The 22,537-nt window shown below is 39.5% G+C and overlaps 1 protein-coding gene across 7 annotated transcripts in view; it reads right to left on the bottom strand.

Annotated features, from left to right (window-relative positions):
• Positions 1-11,378: 11,378 nt before the first annotated feature.
• Positions 11,379-22,537, bottom strand: part of rundc3b (RUN domain containing 3b) — a 113,943-nt gene continuing 102,784 nt past the window's right edge. For 4 of the 7 annotated variants that reach the window (XM_043690333.2, XM_087987344.1, XM_087987342.1 and 1 more), the window contains 3 exons: positions 20,836-20,982; positions 18,641-18,759; positions 11,379-13,189 (listed from right to left, as the gene is read on the bottom strand). In XM_043690333.2, coding sequence (XP_043546268.1) covers positions 13,044-13,189; positions 18,641-18,759; positions 20,836-20,982 — 412 coding nt within the window. In that variant the 3' untranslated portion in view covers positions 11,379-13,043. The other 3 variants (XM_043690335.2, XM_087987343.1, XM_043690336.2) reach the window with 3 other exon arrangements.

Here is a 22,537-nt window from a genome sequence, read left to right as displayed (position 1 = left end):
TCTCTAATAACATCTTAGCTGGTTGATTAGGAACATATTTAAGAATCTGAAGTTTTAAGAGATTTGAATGCTTGCTGCAATGTCATGGAAGGTTCTCTGTCTTTCATAGGAACGTATGGATTAAAGAGCCAATCTAGGCCATTTTATGCCTCTAAACCTGCTTTACCATTCGCAGTAGGGTCATGCTGTATAAAATTACTCCACATTCCTATCTACCCCCTTCCTTACCAAGAGACTATATATCTCTACTTTAAAAAAAAATTTATGAATTCTGCTCCCATGTTTTAAGAACTGAGTGCCAAAGATTTACTGTCCTGAATGGTGAAAACTTAAAAAAATCTCATTGCAAATAGGAAGTTGCCCATTTTTAAATGGTGACACCAACTTCTGGATTCTCCCACAAAATTAAACACTTTCTAGATTTACCTTATGAAAATGCCTCTGGACCTTTGTTTCAATCAATCAATTTTCCACTTGCTTTTCTAAACTCCAGCAAATACAAGCCAGTGCAGGTACTAGTTTGGTAAACATCAGAGCTGCTTCCATTTATATTTCTACCTAAATATGAAAGCCAATATTGTACACATTACTCCATGGTCTCACCAATGCTCTGTACAACTGAAGCATAACCATCTTTCTTTTGCATTCCATTTATCTCAATTAGCAATAACATTATCATCTTTGCTAATTACTTGCTGTACCTGCCTACTAACCTTGTGCAATTTCATACATTTAGACCACCCAAATCCTTCTGCAGCTCACGTCTATGAAAACTCACCATTCAAGTAGTATGCTTTTTTTTCATGTAAAAATGCACAACTTCACATTTTCATTATACTCCATTTGCCAGATCTTTGCCCGCTTACTTAAGCAGGCTACAAAAAGATAAGTATATTACATCATGTTCAAATCTATTTTCCTATTGTGTTGTTGTCACCTTTAGAAAGTGTCTTTGGTCCCTTCATTAAGTCACAGAATTTGTAAATTGTTGAGGCCCTAGTGCATATAACTTATTACATTAGTCAGAAAGTTACTTTACGCCTACTGTCATTAGCTGGCCATCTATCTATGCCAATATTGTACACACCAAACTTTTTTTTTCTGGAAGAACCTTTGTGGCACCACACAAAATGCTGCCTGGAATGCCACGTATAACATCCACCAGTCCCGAAGATGTGGATGGGAGATCTCCTGAGGTGATGAGGTTCTGGTCATTTATTGTATCCGTTGCTCCCAATGCAGTGTCCTCTACATTGGGGAGACTGGACACCTCCTCCCAGAGCACTTCAGGAAACATCTCCAGGACACCCGCACCAATCAACCCCTTCTCCAACCTTCTTTCTGACCTATCACCTCCATCCCCACCCCCATTCACCTATTGTACTCTTTGCTACCTTCTCCCCAACCCCACGTCCCCCATTTATCTCTCCACCCGGAGGCTTCCTGCCTCTATTCCTGGTGAAGTGCTTTTGCCCAAAACGTTGATTTTCCTGCTCCTCGGATTTGCTATGTTGCTACCTACTGTGCTTTTTCAGCACCACTATGATCTAAACTCTGGTTTCCAGAATCTGCAGTCCTCACTTTTGCCTGGTTTCACTGTGGTGGCCAATTTAATCAAACCCTTATTTGTGCTCTTCACATTGATATGTGCCAGTCTTTAATTACCTGTGAATATATCTGGATTACTCCTAGTGATATGAGCTAGTGAGGATAGGAATAGGAAGATAGAGCAAATGAATGCATGGCTGAGGAGCTGGTGTATAGGCGAAGGATTCACATTTTTTGGATCAGTGGAAACTCTTCTGGGGAAGATGTGATCTGTACAAGGAGGAGAGATTGCACCTGAAATGGAAGGGGACTAATATACTGACTGGGAGATTTGCCAGAGCTGCTCGGCAGGATTTCAATTAGTAAGGTGGTGATGGGAATCAGGAAATACAAGCGAGGAAAGAGATCAAACTGAGACTGGTACAGTTGAGAAAAGTAGTGAGTCAAACAGTCAAGGCAGGCAGAGACAAAGCAGAGAACGAGGTAGGATTGAAACTGCATTTAGTTCAATGCGTGGCCAAACAGGAAAGGCAGATGAACTCAGGACATGGTTAGGAACATGGGACTGGGATAACATAGCAATTACAGAAACATGGCTCAGGAATGGACAGGACAGGCAGCTTAATGTTCCAGGATACAAATGCTACAGGAAGGACAGAAAGGGAGGTAAGCAGAGGGTGAGTGGCGTTTTTCATAAGGGATAGCATTACAGCTGTGCTGAGGGAGGATATTCCCAGAAATACATCCAGGGAAGTTATTTGGGTGGAACTGAGAAATAAGAAAGGGATGATCACCTTATTGGGATTGTATTATAGACACCCTAATAGTCAGAGGGAAATTGAGAAACAAATTTGTAAGGAGATCTCAGCTATCTGTAAGAATAATAGGATGGTTATGGTAGGGATTTTAACTTTCCAAACATAGACTGGGACTGCCATAGTGTTAAATTCCTCTCCATCTAAACCCTTTAAGTGTGCACAAGAAAATTTTCTGATCCAGTATGTGGATGTACCTACCAGAGAAGGTACATCTTGGGAAATAAGGCATGGCAGGTGACTGAGGGGTCAGTGGGGGAGCACTTTGGGGCCAACGACCATAATTCTAAGTTTTAAAATAGTGCTGGAAAAGGATAGACCAGATCTCAAAGCTGAAGTTCTAAATTGGAGAAAGGCCAACTTTGACGGTATTAGGCAAGAACTTTCAAAAGCTGATTGGAGGCAGATGTTTGCATGTAAAGGGACGGCTGGAAAATGGAAAGCCTTCAGAAATAAAATAACGAGTCCAGAGACAGTATATTCCTGTTAGGGTGAAACAAAAGGCTGGTAGGTATAGGGAATGCTGGATAACCAAAGAAATGGAGGTTTGTTTAAGAAAAAAGAGAAGGAAGCATATGTCAGTTATAGACAGGTCATAGGAGTATAATTAAGAGAGAAATCAGGAGGGTAAAAAGGGGACATGAGATAGCTTTGGCAATTAAGGTTAAGGAGAATCCAAAGAGTTTTTACAAGTACATTAAGGACAAAAAGGTAACTAGGGAGAGAATAGGGCCCCTCAAAAGATCAGCAAGGTGGCCTTTGTGTGGAGCCGCAAGAGATATTGGAGGGGGGGGGGGGGGGGAAGAAGATACTAAATGAGTATTTTGCATCAATATTTACTGTGGAAAAGGTCTTTTAGGGAAATAGAAAGTGCCATCTTGAAAAATGTCCATATTACAGAGCAGGAAGTGCTGGATGTCTTGAAATGCATAAAATGGATAAATCCCCAGGATCTGAACAGGTGTACCCTAGAACTCTGTGGGAAGTTAGGGAAGTGATTGCTGGGCCCCTTGCTGAGATATTTGTATCATTGATAGTCACAGGTGAGGTGCCAGAAGACTGGAGATTGGCTAATGTGATGTTACTATTTAAGAAAAAAGTGGTAAGGACAGTAGACCAATGAGCCGGACATCGGTGGTGGCAAGTTGTTGGAGGGAATCCTGAGGGACAGGATGTACATGTATTTGGAAAGGCAAGCACTGATTAGGGATAGTCAACATGGCTTTGTGTGTGGGAAATCACGTCTCAAACTTGATTGAGTTTTTTGAAGAAGTAACAAAGAGGATTGATGAGAGCAGAGCAGTGGACATGATCTATATGGACTTCAGTAAGATGTTCGACAGGATTCCCAACGGCAAACTGGTTAGCAAGGTTAGATCTCATGAAATACAGGGAGAACTTGCCATTTGAAGGTGGTGGAGGGTTACTTTTCCAGAGTGGAGGCCTGAGATCAGTAGAGTGCCACAAGGAGCTGTGCTGGATCCACTACTTTTTGTCATTTAAATAAATGATTTGGATATGAACATAAGTTTAGTTAGTAAGTTTGCAGATTACACCAAAATTGGAGGATAGTGGATAGTGAAGGAGGTTACCTCAGATTCTTGGTCAGATGGGCCAATGGGCTTAGGAGTGGCAGATGGAATATAATTTAGATAAATGAGAGTTACATTTTGGGAAAGGAACTCTTAGCAGGACTTGTACACTTAATGGCAAGGTCTTAGGGAGTGTTGCTTAACAAGGAGACCTTGGAGTGCAGGTTCATAGCTCCATATGCACTTTTGGAATATTGCATACAATTCTGGCCTCCTTCCTATCAGAAGGGTGTTGTGAAACTTGAAAGGGTTCAGAAAAGATTTACAAGGATGTTGCCAGGGTTGGAGGATTTGAGCTATAGAGAGAAGCTGAACAGGGTGGGGCTTTTTTCCTGGAGCGTCGGAGGCTGAGGGGTGACCTTATGGAGGTTTATAAAATCATGAGGGGAATGGGTAGGATAAATAGATAAGGTCTTTTCCCTAGGGTGGAGTAGTCCAGAGCTGGAGGGCATAGGTTTAGAGTGACAGGGGAAAGCTATAAGACAGACCTAACAGGCAACGTTTTCACACAGAGGGTGGTACGTGTATGAAATGAGTTGCCAGGGGAGGTGGTGGAGGCTGGTACAATTGCAACATTTAAGAGGCAGCTTTAATAGGAAGGGTTTGGAGGAATATGGGCTGGGTGCTGGCAGGTGAGACTAGATTAGGTTGGAATATCTGGTCAGCCTGGACGAGTTGAACCAAAGTGTCTATTTCCACACTGTACATCTGAGTTATGCCGCTTAAGCTATAATCATTTTAACTCTGGCACAATTTCATTAGCTTTGGGCATCTAGAATCTACCAACACATTCCTTGCTGATTTTTTTTCTCTAAAATCTCTGGTATCTTGTTCTGTACTAAATGACTTTCATGTCCACGTCTCAGCAGTCAGTATGGCACATTGTTCAGTGCAAGGAGTTAAGGTCATCAGCATTACAGATACCAACCTGCAATGAATTAAATTCACTCCATATCACAAAATTATTTTTATTAGGACCTAGATTTAGCAAAGGCTATGGGCCCTGACAACATCCCCATTGTAGGAGTGGAGCCTGGGTGTTCTAGAATTAGCTGCACCTTAATTAAGCTGTTCCAGTGGAGCTCCAACACTAGCCTCTGCTGGATTACGTATGTATTACATTTGAGCAGCGAAGTGATGGAAGGTTTCACTGATGGTACTGGGATCCATCATGGCCATTCTGCTTCAAACATCATTGCAGCCTTAGTCCAAATATGTATAAAAGTTGAATTCTGAAAAGGGACTGTTTCTAACATCAAGGAACACTTGGAAAACTGAAGTCATAGCACCAAGACAGACAGTTGCTGGCGGTCAGTCAATCATTTTAATCCTAGGACATTACTGAGGAACTTCTGCAGTAGTGTCTTAGGCTAAAGCATATTCAGCTTCTTTATCAGTTGCCTTTCTGGTGTTGTAATAGTATTTGTAGAATATTGCTATACAAATTCCATTATCTTCAGTGATGTTTGCACAATGTTCACATTCACAATTCCTTACTAAAGTAGGCCAGGTCTGCATGTCGCAGTGAAGTGGGAGTTGACATGTGTCTGTGTGTCCTGTGTCAGTATGCCCCAAGATGGCTGCTGAGTCACAAGTTGGTCACTTAGCACACAAGATGGCCACTGAGCTATTACATGGAAAAATACAGCAAAGCACAGACAGATACTGCCTGAGGCCAACAGGATACCAGCACAATAGACACAGAACACATTTAGTTTAAAGGCTGTTGGGGGAGAGAATACACATTAGTAATGTCTACTGTCCGCCAAAGTGTCTGAGTCCAGCTACCACCTTCAATAGAAATGTTAACTACCTGAGACTGCCTGTATACAAGTGTTTATAATTCAGATTCTTCTCAGGAAGAACGATCACAACCAATTACTGTAGCAATGGACTTCTGCGTAGCTGCTGAAACTGACAAGGACTCTAATGTTTTCTATAAACAAACCATGCTGCACAAATACAGACTAAATATCTAGACCATTACAACATGAAATGTATAAAATATCGTGACATGTGCTCAGAGGGTGAGAGCAGGCTCACAGCTGACAGCCATGTTGGCGGATGTCTCCCCCCACCAAACCTCCAGTTTCTTTGTACAATAAACTCTGCCGTTGAATCCCGATTCTGACTCAGACTGGTGATTTTCCCCACAACAGCAACAGATAAGGAACAACATTAACAAGAGTGACACTTAGCAATCTCCTCTTGACGTTAAACGGCATTATTGTCAGTGAATTTCCCCATCCTGGGAGCTCCCTTTGGTCAGAAACATAACTGGACTAACCATATGAACGCAAAAGCAGGTCAAAAGCTGAGGATTTTAAAAAAGGTGAGAAATTCATTCTGACCCTTCAAAACCTGTATTGAACTCATAAGTCAGGAGTGTGACAGAACAGTCCCCACTTGCCTGGATTAGTGCAGTTCCAACAACCCTTAAAAAACTTGACACCATCCAGGGAAAAGCAGCCAGCTGGATTGGTATCCCATCCATCACATTAAACATTCAGTCCCTCCACTGCTGGTGCACAGTGACAGCAATCTATTTCTGTTAAAGAAAACATATCATCAGAACTGATCAGGCTTGCTTGATATAGTTTTGACAACTAAAACTTGGAAGAGGGCAATGGATGCACAGGAATATCATAATTTGAGAGTTCCCATTCAACAGGCACATCCTCCTGAATTAGAATTTATCACCATTCTTTGGCTGTGACTGGATAAAATCCTGGGACTCATGTACACAGCAGCAGTTCAAAGAACATGTCTCATCATCATCAGGAGTTCAATTAAGGATGACCTTCCCAGCAATGCCCCGAGTCACATACGTTTACAGCTTGGAAACATGTCCATGTGCCCAGTTTTCCATAATTAATCTAGCCCCATTTCTCTAGGTGTTTGGTCCATTTTCCTCCATACCTATCCCATCCATCTATGTATCCAAATGTTTCTTAAATAACAAACTGTACTTACCTACACAACTACCTCTGGTAGCCAAAGCCAGACACTCACCATCCTGTGTGGAAAAGAAATTGTCCCTCTAGCCCCTTTTATATCTCTCTCCTCTCACCTTAAATCTGTGCCCTCAAGTTTCAGAGTCACCTACCACGGGGAAATGGCACTGACAACCTCTCTTATTTATGCCTCTCATGGTTTGATAGAACTCTTTAAAAAGTTACCCCTTATTAACCTACACCCCAGAGGGCAAAAAAAAATCCTAGCCTATCCAACCTCTCCTTCTAACTCAAACCCTATGGTCCAGCTAGCACCTATTATGGACCAGGCCAAACCCCCCAAAAACATTTCAAGGAGGTAGCCCAGCCTCTAACTTTTCTTGTTGTTTTAAGCAGGTGTAGACTGGATATTCTAGGAGGGATGCAGCTGGTCCAACCACTCCGTTTTAAACAAAACAGAATTTATTCATACACAAACAAAAGAAAACAATTTAGAGTAACTTATCTGAAACCTCAAATCTACTCTATCACAAGTTAATGAAGCTGTTCCAAATACCTGCAACATTCCCATAAATACCCCCTTGGCAAAAAAAAAGATAAAATGAAACACAGGTTCATACAGGAGAGATGTCAGAGAGACACAGGATCAGCATGGAGTTGTTTCTTTGGGCTCAGCAGCTTCTCTGGGTTCCCAGCGAAAACCTGAGCAGCAGCTACTACAAACAAAAACAAACCAACCAGAAAAGCTGAGCTGGGAGAAATGGTTACTCCCCATATTGTACAATCTTTTAAAAGAAACTTTAAAGCCTTTTTCCTGAGGCAGTGTCTGTTAGCTATAATCAAATTGGCCCTAAAACCCTTACAAACCAGACACATCAGAACCCCTGCTTTTATAACTCAAAAGGAAAACCAAGGATAAAATAACCTTGTCAAAAGAGCAACACCCGAGTAAATCTTTTCTGCGGTCTTTGTAGTTCAATACCCTTTCTATAGTAGGGCGACCAAAACTGCATGCAGTACTCCAAAATGTGGCTTCACTAACATCTTATGTAGCTCCTATACTGATTGTTCTGACTGATGAAAGCAAGCATACCAAAAGCCTTCAACACACTGTATACCCGTGACTCCTCTTTCAAAGGAGTTATGAACCTGTACCCATAGATCACTTTGTTCTATAACACTCCCCAGGGCCCTACCATTAACTGTGCAAGTTCAGCTCTGGTTTGACTTACCAAAATGCAACACTTTGCATTTATCTAAATTAAACTCTATCTATTGTTCCTCAGCCCAATGGCCCAGCTGATGAAGATCTTGATCTTTTCTCAGATAACCACCTTCACTGTCCAACTTACCAGCAATCTTGGTATTATTCACATACCTCCTAAATTCTCAACCAAATCATTTACATAAATGATGAATAATAGCGGACCTAGCACAGATCCCTAGAGCACACTGCTGGTCACAGGTTGCCAGGTTGAAAAATATCCCTCTACCACCATCCTGTTTTCTACATTCTAGCCAATTCTGTATCCAATTGGACAGCTCACCCTGGATCCCGTGAGATGTAACCTTACTCAACTATGTACCATGCAGTACCTTGTCAAAGGCAAGATTTTTTTTAAAAAAGCCTATTTTTCTAATCAACCTGTTCAGATGCTATTACATACCTCTGGAGCACATAGACATGAACCAGGGCCTCCTGGTTCAGAAGAAGGGATATTACCACTCTGCTGCAGAATCCTCATACGCCACAAATAAATAGAAAAGACATACTAATTTCTGATTGGTAAATTAAGAATTGGGGTTTATCATCTCCCAGGGCATCAACCACCAGAATCCTAAAATAACTCCATTAGCAGATCAAACACTACTGAACATCCCTGATTTAAGGAAGTCCAACTTATGAACACTCATACTTACAAACATGATCCCACATTTGAATTTTAAAGATACATATTAATTTTTCCTGTACTTATGTACAGCTGTTTTCCAATCACCCTGTATCATTTGCAATCCAGGGACTGCATCTATTGAATAATTGGTTTCTCAGTCTATTCTGTTGACACTGGCACAATTTCTATGTGGAGAAGCTTAGTCTATACAAAATGCTGAAAAAATGTAATAAAATAAATAGTATATACAAAATTGAATTATAATTTGGTTGGCAGTGCAGTCCATGTAATGCAGTTGAAATTATAATATTTCTTTCTCACTAGAACTAAGTCCCCTTTTTAATATATACATAAACCATATCAGTGTCAGATGTACAGCATGGAAACAGACCCTTCCGTCCAACTCTTCCATGTCGGCCAGATATCCTAACCTAATCTTGTCCCATTTGCCAGCACTTGGCGCATATCCCTTGAAACCCTTCTTATTCACATATCCATCCAGATGTTTTTTTAAAATGTTATATTTATACCAGCCTCCATCACTTCCTCTGGAAGCTCATTCCATACAATCACCACGCTCTGCATGAAGAAGTTGCCCCTTAGGTCCCTTTTAAATATTTCCTCCCCTCACCCTAACCCTATGCCCTCTTGTCCTGGACTCCTCCACCCCAGGGAAAAGACTTGTCTTTTTCCCGATCCATTCCCCTCACAATTTTATAAACCTCTATAAAAGGTCACCCCTCAGCCATGTGCAAAATAACCTTTGCTGTCTAAGCAACCATCTGAAAATTCTGAATGTTTAAACTTCAAATTATCTAAAATCGTAGCCATTTTCACTAAATTGCAACCATGGTATTATGAAAGTGTGCTTGCTACTAGAGTAATGAATAAGTACAGCTATACCAAGGCTAAATTTGTCAGAATGCAGAAAAAAAAAGGCACACAGTTAAGGTAAAGAAACATCTTCCCCCTTCTTTCCCATTGTTTTACTAGCTGTGCAGGACACCCATTGAAAGGCAGTGAAGTTCTACTTTACATATACAAGTAAATCTGGATACCATGAGTACAATATTCACTACACAAATTGTGGGTTGTTTGATTTGATCTTTTTGTATGGATTAACATGGCTGACACTTCATGCTTTTCAACTAAAAAGAGCTGCACCACAAAACTTTAAAAGCCTAATGGCAAAATCCTTAGTCAATTGTGTTAACCTCCTCTTCGAGAATACTTCAGGATCAAGGATGACTTACCTTGACTCTTAGAACATGGAACAGTACAGCACAGGAATGGGCTGTTTGGCCCATGATATTGTGCTAAACATCACACCAAATTAAACTAATCCCTTCTGCCTCCCCTTGGTCCATTTCCCTCCATACCTTGCATATTTATGTGCTTATCTAAAAGTTTCTTAAATGCCCCTATCATATCTGCCTCCACCACCACATTCCAGACTCCTAACATTCTTAAAGCTTTCCCCTCACATCTCCTTTGAACTTCTCTTACCTTAAATGTATGCCCCCTAGTATTCAACATTTCACCCCCGGGAAAAACGATTCTGACAGTCAACCTACGCATCTCAATTTTCTACATTTCTATCAAGTCTCCTCCCAGCCTCCACTACTCCAGAGAAAATAACGCAAGTTTTTCTAGCCTCTCCTAATAGTGCAGACCTTCTAATCCAGGCAGCATTAGAGGTAAACCCCTTCTGCACCCCTTCCAAAGCCACCACATCCTACCTGTAATGTGTCAACCAGAACTGAACACACAATCTTAACCATGGCCTAACCAAAATCTTAAACCCACTGAACAAGCAGCTTTGAGATAGATGGGTGTTGAGACCAATTGGGATCTGCAGACTCTGCCATATGCTGCTTGCAAGGTTAGAGATAAGTTGTTTAGAGAATGGTGTACTCTCTTTAAAACTTCATCTTTATATTTCTTTGAAACGTTTCTTGATGATTGATGGTTTTGCAAATGAACCTTTGCCATTTTGGATGGTCATGAGCCAGGTATGCCCAATAGTCTGCAGCTTTATTTCACCTCTTCAGAGATGCTTTAATTATTGTTGGTGAATCTTAAAAATTAAAAAAAAAGCACCTTGCCCCCCCTCAATCCTGTTTTCTGTACATGAATTTATATTAAATTACAAATTTATACTCTGGGTTTAACAGCTGTATGTTTGTGAGGATTCCTCAGTCTGAATGGTTGAAGAGACAGGCTGTTGCTTGCCTTGTCTATTGCAACTTGTCTGTAAAGAAATCACACAAAGTAATCTCTAATTACAGTACATTGGCACATTTTTAAAAATAACTTGAATTTGTATAGTGTTTTTCATGACTACTGGACATCTCAAAGCATTTGACAGAAAATAAGGTGAAATGTGATCAATGTTATGAAGTAGGAGAGTCTATGAACAATCTGTTCACTATGCTTGCATCTGCCCACAGAGAGTGTGTTGTTACTTTGCTGCCAACTGCAAAATCCAGCCTGTTCAGTCCATTGTTCAAAACTCAGTTATATTAAAATCAGGGCAGATATTTAGGTTACAACTGTAAATTGATCTGTCAAACTACAGAAGTTATTAATTTCATTTTATTATACATGCAGTTTAAGACACAAATTATCAAGACAAAATTTAAAGCATATGCAAGTAAAATTTGACTTTGCCCTTAATTAAATTAGATTAAATAAAGATCCTGTAAACACCCATTGGTACAGAAAGTAAACAGATTCATCATGCATTATGTACATTGTACCAACAACTCCATGTTAGTTCAATATAGAACAAAAAATGTTTACAAATACAATGGGATTGTATTTAAAAGTAAACACTAAAATCAGAGAGAGAGGATTATACTTCAACATTCTTTTAAATAAAAGACCCTGTATATATGACCCATTGTGAATACTTATTCTTGCATATAAATAATTCAAAGTAACAAGTGAGGAACTGCTGAGACTTTAGGCTAATTTGATTTAAACATCACACAAATCGACAGTTACAAACATACATGTAATGCAAGATCAAAGACTTCAATTTAAAATTGTAAAGTATTAGAAAATTTCCTACCTATTAGTTACAATTAACAACTATTCAATAGTTTTCACAATCTATACTTTCAAGAATGTATCTGTATTTGTGGCGGTTCTATTTTTAACTCTTTAAATCAGTGTTAACAAAATTTGCACCCATCATCTGTTAATATATTCAAATTTGCTGTTGTTTGTTGCACGACACTCTGTCACAATATTTCTTAGGGACAGGAAAAGGTCATAATTTTGTCAATATAATGACATTGGAATTGAACAATTACAATATTGGGTGCAGTACTTGAACCAGTGCATTAGGTTATAATGTTTGTTCCTGACTTTATATTAATAGTAAATATTCCCAAATAATGAACACAAAATGTCCTGGCAACTGCACTTAAATTAACACCAAACGTGCTCGTCATTTACATTCTCATGTGAGAGAGATACTTAAAAATTTCACATTTCATAAATCCAACCTACACCTTCACACATCTAAGCCCGGTCAGAATGTTAAAGGCATCATCTTGGATCAAGTTAGTTAAAATCATTACCAAAAAAACAGGTTAGGGAATCACCTTCACTTGCAGATCTGTGGGAAATGGCTTTGATCCAAAGACTCTCAATGTAAAGCTGGATGAAGACTTTCCAAAAAAATAATAAATGCAACATCTAAATGAAATACATCTGGAAGTCTGCAATTTTAATTAGGACAAGGAACAGAGAATACTTACACTTTAAATTCTCTAGGAAAAGTAGCAGCTTTTCTTTTTAAGCAATGAAATGAATTACACATTTGACAACCTCTTTGCTCCATAAATTCACGAGTATCTCAGGTTTCTATAAAGTAACTCCAGCGCAAACAACAAGAATTGTGTTTTCTTTCACAAGGAGGAGGATATCTTAGAGCAGACATTTTATGGGAAAGAAATTTCAACACAAGCTGGCATGGATTACATTTGCATATCTAGAATAAGTTCCAAAGCAAATGCCCAAGTAAAGCACTCTGCACAAAAGGACAAAGCCTTCTGCAGATGCTAAAGATATCACTGAGTAGCAAATGTCTTTTCAATTGGGTTTTCTAGTTAAATAAAATCAGCTTGGACTTATCAAGTCAAGTTTCCATGCTTTTCAGGATTTGAATGTTTGGAAAGTCACTTAATTGCACAAGGTGCTAGCTTTGTCCTTGCTTTGCTGGTAACATAATCCCTAAGATGGGGTGAGTCCTGGGCTTGTAATCTCAGCATTGGGACTTGCAAGGCATTCACTTGACTTGAGGCTTGTAAGAGACTTGTAACTTGTCATGGAAGTCAAGGATCCACACAAACCAAGTAATGAGGGAGTGTCCTCCTTCCCTAGAAATAAAACAATGCCTTTATTTTTACAGTTTTCACTTTATTATAAAACTCAAGCACATAACTTATGCGCTGTGGAGTGAAAATTTGTGGGAAAAATATACAAATCAGAGCCAGTCATTGTATTACAAAATTAGTTATAAAAAGGTTTTTGAAAAGGTTTGTTGGCATTAAATTCTGCATGCACACATCTCTTTTCTGCTGACCCATCCTCACTATCTCTAAGGTAATTTAAATTACAGCACTTGTCTTCAAATCTGGGTCTAGCTTTTAAAATACAAATTCCCCCTACTCCTCCCCAAAAAATCTAAAACTTCCTCCAGTATTATATCCTCAGCATTTAGCAGTCTAATACAAAAGCACAAAATTATGAATGCCAGAAATTTGACATCTTACACAATGCTTTTTCTAATTTTTAAAAAATTATATTTTAGTTTTCCAAACATTGATTGGGACTGCGATTATGATAAAGGCTTGGATGGGGAGTTATTTGTTAGATGTGTTCAAGAAAATTTTCTTTACCATAGTAGTAAATATATCTACTAGAGGAGCAGCAAAACTTTACTTCCTCTTGGGAAATAAGGCAGGGCAAGTGGCTGAAGTGTTAGTAGGGGAACACTTTAGAACTAGTGATAATAATTCTATTAGTTTTAATATATTTATGAAAAAGGATAAGCCTTCCATAAAGCTGAAATTTCTTAATTAGACTAAGTCAAATTTTAATGGTATGAGACAAGAACTTTCAGAAATTGATTCGACTAGACTGTTTGCAGGTAAGGGGACGACTGACAAGTAGGAGGCTTTCAAAGTGTGATAACAAGAATTCAGAGGCATTATGTCCCTATTGAGTGTGAAGGATAAGGCTTCACTCTTAATAGAGTAGGAAACAATTGCTGAATAAAGATATTGAGGTTCTGGTAAGAATAGGAATCATATACAGATAGCCCTCGCTATCCGAAAGTAGAGTGTTCCCAGGAAACTATTCACAAGCAAATATTTAATAAATGTGTATGATTTATATGGAAAAAAAGTATCACCACTTTTTGTAAAAGTAAAAATCCTCTTCGGATTCACAAATACAGATACTAATGTAGGTCTTTCATTCAAAGCAAAATTGCATAAAGCAAACATTCAAAAAGCTGGGGATACCTGTATTAGATATGCACAACTTGGAGCAAATAAGTCTCAAAGTGTGTAGGAGCATTCTTAAGAGGGAAATCAGGGCAAGGATGCAATGAGATAAACTTGGCAGATAAGGTTAAGTATAATCCAAAGGGATTCTACAAATACGTTAAGAGCAAAAGAGCAATAATAGAGTATAGGGATGCTTAAATCAACAAGATCATATATTGAACAACAGGAGATGGGAGATATATTTTGCATCAGGTTTTATTGTGGAGAAAGAAGTGGAGGCTAGAAAAATCAGGAAATAAATATTGATGCTTTGAAAACAGTTCACATTAAAAAGCAAGTGCTGGATGTCTTGGTAAACAAAAAAGGTCGATAAATCTCCGGGACCTGATCAAACACATTCCAGGATGTTGTGGGAAGGAAGGAATTGCAGGACCCCTAACAGAAATATCTGTATCAACTATAGCTACGAGTGAGGTGTTGGAGAACTGGAAGGTGGCTAATGTTGTGCCTTTGAGAAAGGCCGTAAGAAGCAGCCTGTAAATTATGCACTGATGCGCCTGACATTGGTGGTAGGTAAGTGGTTGGAGGTGATTCTGAAGGATAGTAATTACATCATTTGGAGAGGTAAGCATTATTAGCAATAGTTAGCATGGCTTTGCGCAAGTGAAATTGTGTCTCACAGAACTTGGAGTTTTTTTTGAGGAAGTAACCAAAAATATTGAGAGCGCAGAGTGGTAGACATTGTTTACATGGACTTTAGTAAAGCGTTTGATAAGGTTCCACATTGTAGACAAATGAATAAAATTATATCACGTGGGATTTAGGGTGAGCTTGCCAATTGAATACTAAGTTGGCTTGATAGCAGGAGATGGAGGCTGGTGGAGGAGATTGCTTTTTGGACTGGAGGCCCATGACCAGTGGTGTTTCAGAGATCAGTACTAGGTCCACTTTTGTTGGTTATTTATACAAATGATTTGGATGAGAATATTGGAGGTATGGTTGTAAGCTTGCGGATGACAAAATTTGATGGTATAGCGGACAGTGGAGGTGGTTATCTTAAGACCTCTTGGTCTATTGGGTTAATCGGTTGAGCAGCAGATGGAGTTTATTTTGGATAAATGTGCAGTATTGCATTTGGTTAAAAAAAAGCAAGGGCAGGACTTACATAGTTAATGGTAGGGCCCTGGTAACGCTGTAGAACAGAGATACCTAGGGGTTCAGGTACCTACTTCTTTGAAATTTGTGTCACATGTAGACAGGGTGGCTAAGATGATGTTTAACACGCTTGCACTCATTGCTCAGATCTTTGAGTATCAGGGTTGACATAATACAGGACATTGAGGCCTCTTCTGGAGTACTGTGTGCAGTTCTGGTTGTCCTGCTATAGGAAGGATGTCATTAAGTTGGAGAGAGTACTTAGAAAAGATTGACCAGGATGTTACCAGGAATGGAGGGTTTGAATTATAAAAATAGGCAGGGATCTTTTTTCACTGGAGTAAAGGAGGTTGAGTGGTGACCTTATAGAAGTTTATAAAATTACAAGGGGCATAGATAAGATGAACAGCAAGAATCTTTTCCCTCGATGGGGGGAGTTCAAAATGAAGGCAGCATAATTTTAAGGTGAGAGGCAAGATTAAAAAGAAGAAAATAAGTTTGTATAAAAAAAAAAGTCAATTTAAAAAAAAATAGAATGGTTCATATGTGGAATGAACTACCAGAGGAAATGGTGGATGCGGGTGCAGTTACAACATTTAGAAGACATTTGGCGAAGTACATGAATAGGAAACGTTTGGAGGGGTGTGGGCCAAACACAGGCAAGTAGGACTACTTTAGTTGGAAACCATGTTGTGTGGACTAGTTGGACTGAAGGATCTCTTTCCATGCTGTAGAAGACTCTAAAAATTGCTTGGAATACTCAGGTCACTCAACTCTGCTTCTCTTTCCATCGATGCTAAGTTTCATTTCAATGTTTGAGCTAGGAAAAATTCAGTGAAAGGACAGGTTTTAAGCAAGGATATAGGAAGGGAAAGGGTTGGTCTGTCAGGATGAAGAATTTTCAGAATAGGTCAAATAAAAAAATGATGCAAGGCAAAAATATAGAAATAAAAAGATGAGCCGAGAGAACTTGGGGGAATTAGTTAGCTCAATTGGCTGGATGACTGGTTTGTGAAGTAGAGTCACGCCAACAGCTTGGGTTCAATTTCCGCACCATCTGAGATTGCCATAAGGACTCCTCAGCCTCACCCACACCCAAGGTATGGCAACCCTTAGGTCAAATCATCACCCGTCAGTCATCACTCTCCAATGAGAGCGCAGCCTCATGGTCCGGAAGGACGACGATGACTTTAGGAGATGCAATGACCTACTAGTATTAATCACGAGACTATTAATCCAGTGACCCAGAGGATTCCGGTTCAAATCCTGCCATGGAAGGTGGTGGAATTTGATTTCATTAATTAGGAGTCAAATGAGGAGCATGAAACTACTGTCAAAGGAAAACCCACCTGGTTCATTAATGTCTTTGAGGGAAGAAAACTGCCGCTGTTGTGTGGTCTGACTTACATGCGACTCCAGATTCACAGCAACGTAGTTGACACTTTAATCGCCATCTGGGCAATTAGAGATGGGGTAATAAGTGTTGGCCCAGTCAGTGACACCCACATCCCATAAATGAGTTTAAAAAAAACCATATGTGGGAAGAGCAGGGGCATCACCAATGCTCCAGTCAAAAAAAAAAGGGGGCTGAGGTTGTGGTCTAAATTTGTTATACTCAAGAATATGGAGTCCAAAAGACTGGAAAGTACCCAAGAGAGATGGCGTTCTACAAGTTGACATTGAGCTTCATGGAATCAGTGTAGAAGACCAAGGACAGAATTGGTGCAAGGCAAAGAATTAAAACAACAGACAGCCACAGAGGCTCGGACCAAGGTTTGAGGAGGTATTCTACAAAGTGCTCACAGAAGTTTAATCTCAGTGTGGAGGTGACTGCATCATGAGCAGTATATTACAGTGAAAGAAGAATCATAAACAGTTGTCTTACTTGCAAGAAATATGTAGGTCCCTGAATACTGGGAAAGGAGAAGGTAAAAAGGAACTGCTACATCTTCGGTGCTTTCAGGGAAGTGCTGTGGGGGTGGGGGGGGGTATGGAGCAGTGGATTGGGGAGAAGAGAGATATTGGAAATGATCCAAGAGAAGATGATTGCAGATGTACTGGTTCCTGTATAATCAAAAGTGTGGTGCTAGAGAAGTACAGCAGGTCAGGCAGCATCCAAGGCGCAGGAGAATCAAATGTTGTTTTGGGCAAACGCACTTCATCAGGAATGCCCGAAACGCCGATTCTCCTTCTCCTCGGATGCTGCTTGACCTGATGTGCTTTTCCAGCACCACACACATGCGACTCTGATCTCCAGCATCTGCAGTCCTCACTTTCATCTGGTCCCTTCAGAATATTGACCAGGAAAGGTGGGGGAAGTACTTGATGGTGACATCATGCTGAAAGTGACCAAAAAAATCCCCATTATCAAAGTGGTAGTCACCTTCTACCCCATCTCACACACACAAAGAATTTACAACACGATTGCTACTACTCTCAGTGGTCATCAAACAGATCTTCCCCCAGCCCACTCCCTTTCAGGAATTGTGAAGTGTATGTGCAAATATGCTGGGATTGTCAGATATTGGTCCGAATAAAAAAGAATGACCTGCCTTTCATGATGTCAGGATATGCCACAGCGCATTGCAGGTTATTAGTATTAGTGAAGTGTAGTCACTGCAGGAAACACAGGAAACACAACAGACAGTTTGCACCCAACAAGCTCCCATAAACAGCAGCGAAGTGACAATGTTCAGATATCAGCTTTGTTTAAAAATTAGTATCTTCCAGCATGAATATTAGCTAATATATCCAACCCTTTTTCTTTTTAGGAGTGTGGGTATATAAAAATCAGAAACAGAAACAGCACCTCCACAGTACAGCACTCCTCCTCTGCTCGACTGAAATATCAGCCTAGATTTGTGCTTCTGAGTCAGCACAAGTACAAACCCCAGTTAAAACTAAAAGTCAGCTAGTTGAGCTGTAGGTATTTACAAACAGATAAGCTTCCGTTGTGTTTGGCTAACTGGGACAATAAATGCAATAACTTTGTACTATACACCCTGGGTCATAAATTCTGTATAGTTGACATCTTGTTTACACTGAATACAAATAGATTTCAGTCCATAAAGTAAGCACTTGTAAGTATTTAATGCTGAGTTGATCCTGGGTCAAGATGTCAATGCCACTTCGTACCCCCCCCTCCCCTGCCTTAAATCTTACCTTCACTTTTTGAGTTTCCATGCCTTCCCACCCCCTCTTTTTGTGGATGTAACGGATCTAGTGAAGTTGAAGAAAGACTGATCTCTGCAGAGAGCTGCTCCAAACTTTGAAAACTGTGGCTGCAAAAACAATCAACATCACTTTAGAAGCTTGCCAATAACGTGTAAAAGTAATCTTAATTCACCATGTCTTTAAGTCACAAGCATGCAGATCGTATATTGTGTTGTGACATATAAGTGCGTGTGTGTTTGGGGGGGGAGGGGGGGTGCATATTGTTAACTGCTCTCTATAATTCATGCCTAAAATGATTATATACCTCAACGGGATGCGATACATTAAGTCCATGACCCATTAGGCATTCTGAAGCAAAATGATCGGAGTATGCTGTATTATACTTAGCTCCCAATGCAAATTATCTGTTTACTTCTTGAGATTGTATACAAACATTATTGTTTCACCAATTCTTGTGTGAGATTAGTAAATTTCTCGAACAGAACACTTATTTCCTAAAATCCAACAAGATATTTCATTTGTAGAATTCAATACTACATAATTGATGACCGTGCAAGAATTTACTGAGCAACAGTAACACTTAATTTATAAGTAGACATTTCCTTCAAAACTGGTTACAGTAGTTTGGACTTACGTTTAGCTGTTGGCTATACCTCAAATGCTGCGATACCACACTTTATACAATGATTAGAAAAATCGACTGAGATTTTTGTTATTGTAACTGACTAGTTGACTGAACAATGCAATGTAGAGGATGGTTTAATCATTGTGTAATCATTAAGATTGGAGAATTAACAGCTGTCAACAAATTCTGAAAAACAGGTTGTGGGCAGAAAGTTGGTTTTTGCAATTATTACACATTAACAACATGCAATGCAGAGTCAAAGAACTGTACAATACGGCAACAGACTCTTCGGTCCAACTCATTCAGGTCGACCACATAGCCCAACCTAATCTAGGCCAATTTGCCGACAATTGGCTTATATTCCTCTAAATCCTTCCTATTCATATACCAATCAGATGTCTGTTAGATGTTGCAATGGTACCAGCCTCCTCCACCACCTCTTGCAGCTCATTCCATGCACGTACCACCATACACTGCATAAAAAACTTAACCCTGGGTACCCCACTCACTTGAAGCCTATGCCCTCTAGCTCTGGACTCACCCACCCCAGGGTAAAGACATTGTCTATTTAGTCTATCCATGCCCTTCATGATTTCAAACTGCTACAACAGCCTCCGATGCTCCCTAAACCAACTCACATTTTCTAAAATTAAAATTTCCTCATTTTCACAAACACTCAATACTTAGAATACACATGACAAAATATCAACTAGACATTTTGTCAACCGAAGAATACATACCTCATATCAAAAGGGCAATTTAAAAAAAATAAAGAGTTGAATATATTACTGCCGGTTAGTGTCTGGTGATGACGTATGAACACACAAACAAGGAACAAGAGGAGGCAACTTAGCACTTTGACCCTACTCAGCCATTCAATTCAATCATGGCTGATCTTATTTTAATCTCAATTCCCACATATCCCCAATAATCTTCCATTACCTTGGTTACCAATAACCTTTCTACCTCTTCTGTGAAGATTCTGCATCCATTAACTTTTGGAGGAAGGGAATTCCAAAGATAAAATCTTGTGGGGGACAAAAAATGTTCCCATCTCTACTTTAACTGGGTGCTTCCTTAATTTTAAACAATGACCCCTAGTTTTAGATTCTCCCACAAGTTGCAGTGATAGATAAATCAGTATCTGATCTGAAAAATTTTGTTTACTCTTCCAAAATGGAAGAGAAGAAATACACTTAAAATATATTGGTATGATTTTTGTATGAAAACAAAAGTGTCCAGAGTATGCAAGTCTTAAGTTGAATCATTTACAAAAGGACAATTAAATGTCAAAAAAAGCAAAATACTGCAAATGCTGGGAAACACAAAACAAAAAGAAATTGCTGAAAATGCCCAGGTCAGGCAACAGTAGTGGAGACAGTAATATTAATATTACAAATCCAAATCTTTCAGACAGAAAAGAAAACATCCTTTTATGATCAAATAAAAACCTCAGGTGAACCAGAGCAAGACAGGATAAGACAAGTGATTTTGAAGTTAGAATAATCACAACCAGAACAAGTCAAACTTGGAGTGTTAAAATAAAATGTAAACATACTCATCCCATTGTCCACACTGTTTTCTATACAGAAGTGTATCCAAAGCAACAGCATCTGCGTCTAGTGCTCCTGGGGAGGGCCACTGATTAGTGAGGTGTGCAGTTAATTCTTGTCTTGATCTCAAATCATTATGTTTTAACACTGCCCTGAAAGTCAAGGTGTGGAATGAGATTGCAGCAAGAAAACAAACTTCTCAGATTAACCAAAATTACTCAGTAATAGCTAGCAGCTACTCCTAGAGATATGTGAGATACTTGGTTCTGCTACTTTTCAACAGTAAATATTTATTTACTTTCCAAAGCATGACTGTGATCTCACTGTTACAAGCCAAAATGGAAAACACTAACATCTATAATTACCAGTCACATTGCTACATTAACTCATTTCTAGTAATGCAATTATTTTACTTCTAGATTTTAATAATTTTTGATTTATGGTTCAGATCTCTGACAATAGCTTTAAGAAGTGAACATTTTAACCAATCATAAGTTAGTAAAGATAAACAGCAGCAAATACTACACTTACATTGTTGGAGGCTTTGAACTATTTATAACTAAACTCTGGTAGCCCATGTAAATTCCACCAGTCACTGGTAGCCACCTCAACCTTAATAGAGAAAATGAGATCTGCAGATAATGGAGATCAGAGATGGAAATGTGTTGCTGGAGAAGCGCAGCAGGTCAGGCAGCATCTAGGGAACAGGAGAATCGACGTTTCGGGCATTAGCCCTTCTTCAGGAATGCATTCCTGAAGAAGGGCTAATGCCCGAAACGTCGATTCTCCTGTTCCCTAGATGCTACCTGACCTGCTGCGCTTCTCCAGCAACACATTTCCACCTCAACCTTAATAACATTGTAAAGAGAAAATATGACTGCCTCCAAGGAAAAGAATGAACAGCTTTCCTGAACTACTTAGAACATATGAAATAGAAGTAGGAAATACTCTTTACTACTCCTTGAGCCTGCTCTACCATTCAATAAAATGACAACTGATCAGTTTGTTTCAAATTCCACATTCCCAAAAACCCTCAATTCCCCTGCCTATGGATCTATCTACCTCAGGTCTTGAAAATATTTAATGACCACTGCCTTACTACATTCTGTGACAGTGTCCTAAAGTCACGCAATCCTCAGTGAAAAAGATTCTTGTCATCTGTGTCCTGAAACGATGGCCCTTAATTTCAAAACAAGGTCCCTAGTTGTCAACTCAAACACAAGAGGAAACATCCTTTCCACATTCACCTTATCAAGAATATTTAGGATCTTATACACACAAGTCATTCCTCATTCTTCTACTCTTCAGGGAGAGCAAGCCCAGTCTGTCCAATCAATCCTCATAAGCTTGTTTCAGGTATTAACTTCTCTTCTGAATCATCTCCTACACACTGACATCTTTCCCTAAGTAAGGTGCCCCAAATTTCAGTATTCAGGAGGTGGACTCACCAACAGCTTGCATAATTAATACAGGAACAGAACTGGTATAAAAGCTCACCCCCAACCCAGGAAAAGACTGCATAATTTGTAAATGTTACAGATCACTATTTTTGTCACTTGATGGACCAGACTGCCTCTGCAGGTCAGTGATGCAGGTTTCACTTACTGGCTTCCTCCAACATGGAGAGAACCATGCCCAGAATGACTTTGCACTTGGAGGACTTATGTAAAATCTGTACAGCATTTTAAGGTATAGCATACAACTGGG

Source organism: Chiloscyllium plagiosum, unplaced genomic scaffold, assembly GCF_037043375.1.
Source record: "Chiloscyllium plagiosum isolate Xiang-an unplaced genomic scaffold, Cpla_swu_hap1 HiC_scaffold_5, whole genome shotgun sequence".
NCBI classification, from domain to species: Eukaryota; Metazoa; Chordata; class Chondrichthyes; order Orectolobiformes; family Hemiscylliidae; genus Chiloscyllium; species Chiloscyllium plagiosum.
The sequence above is the reverse complement of the archived record's forward strand: the minus strand, read 5'-3'. Positions and strand labels throughout refer to the sequence as shown.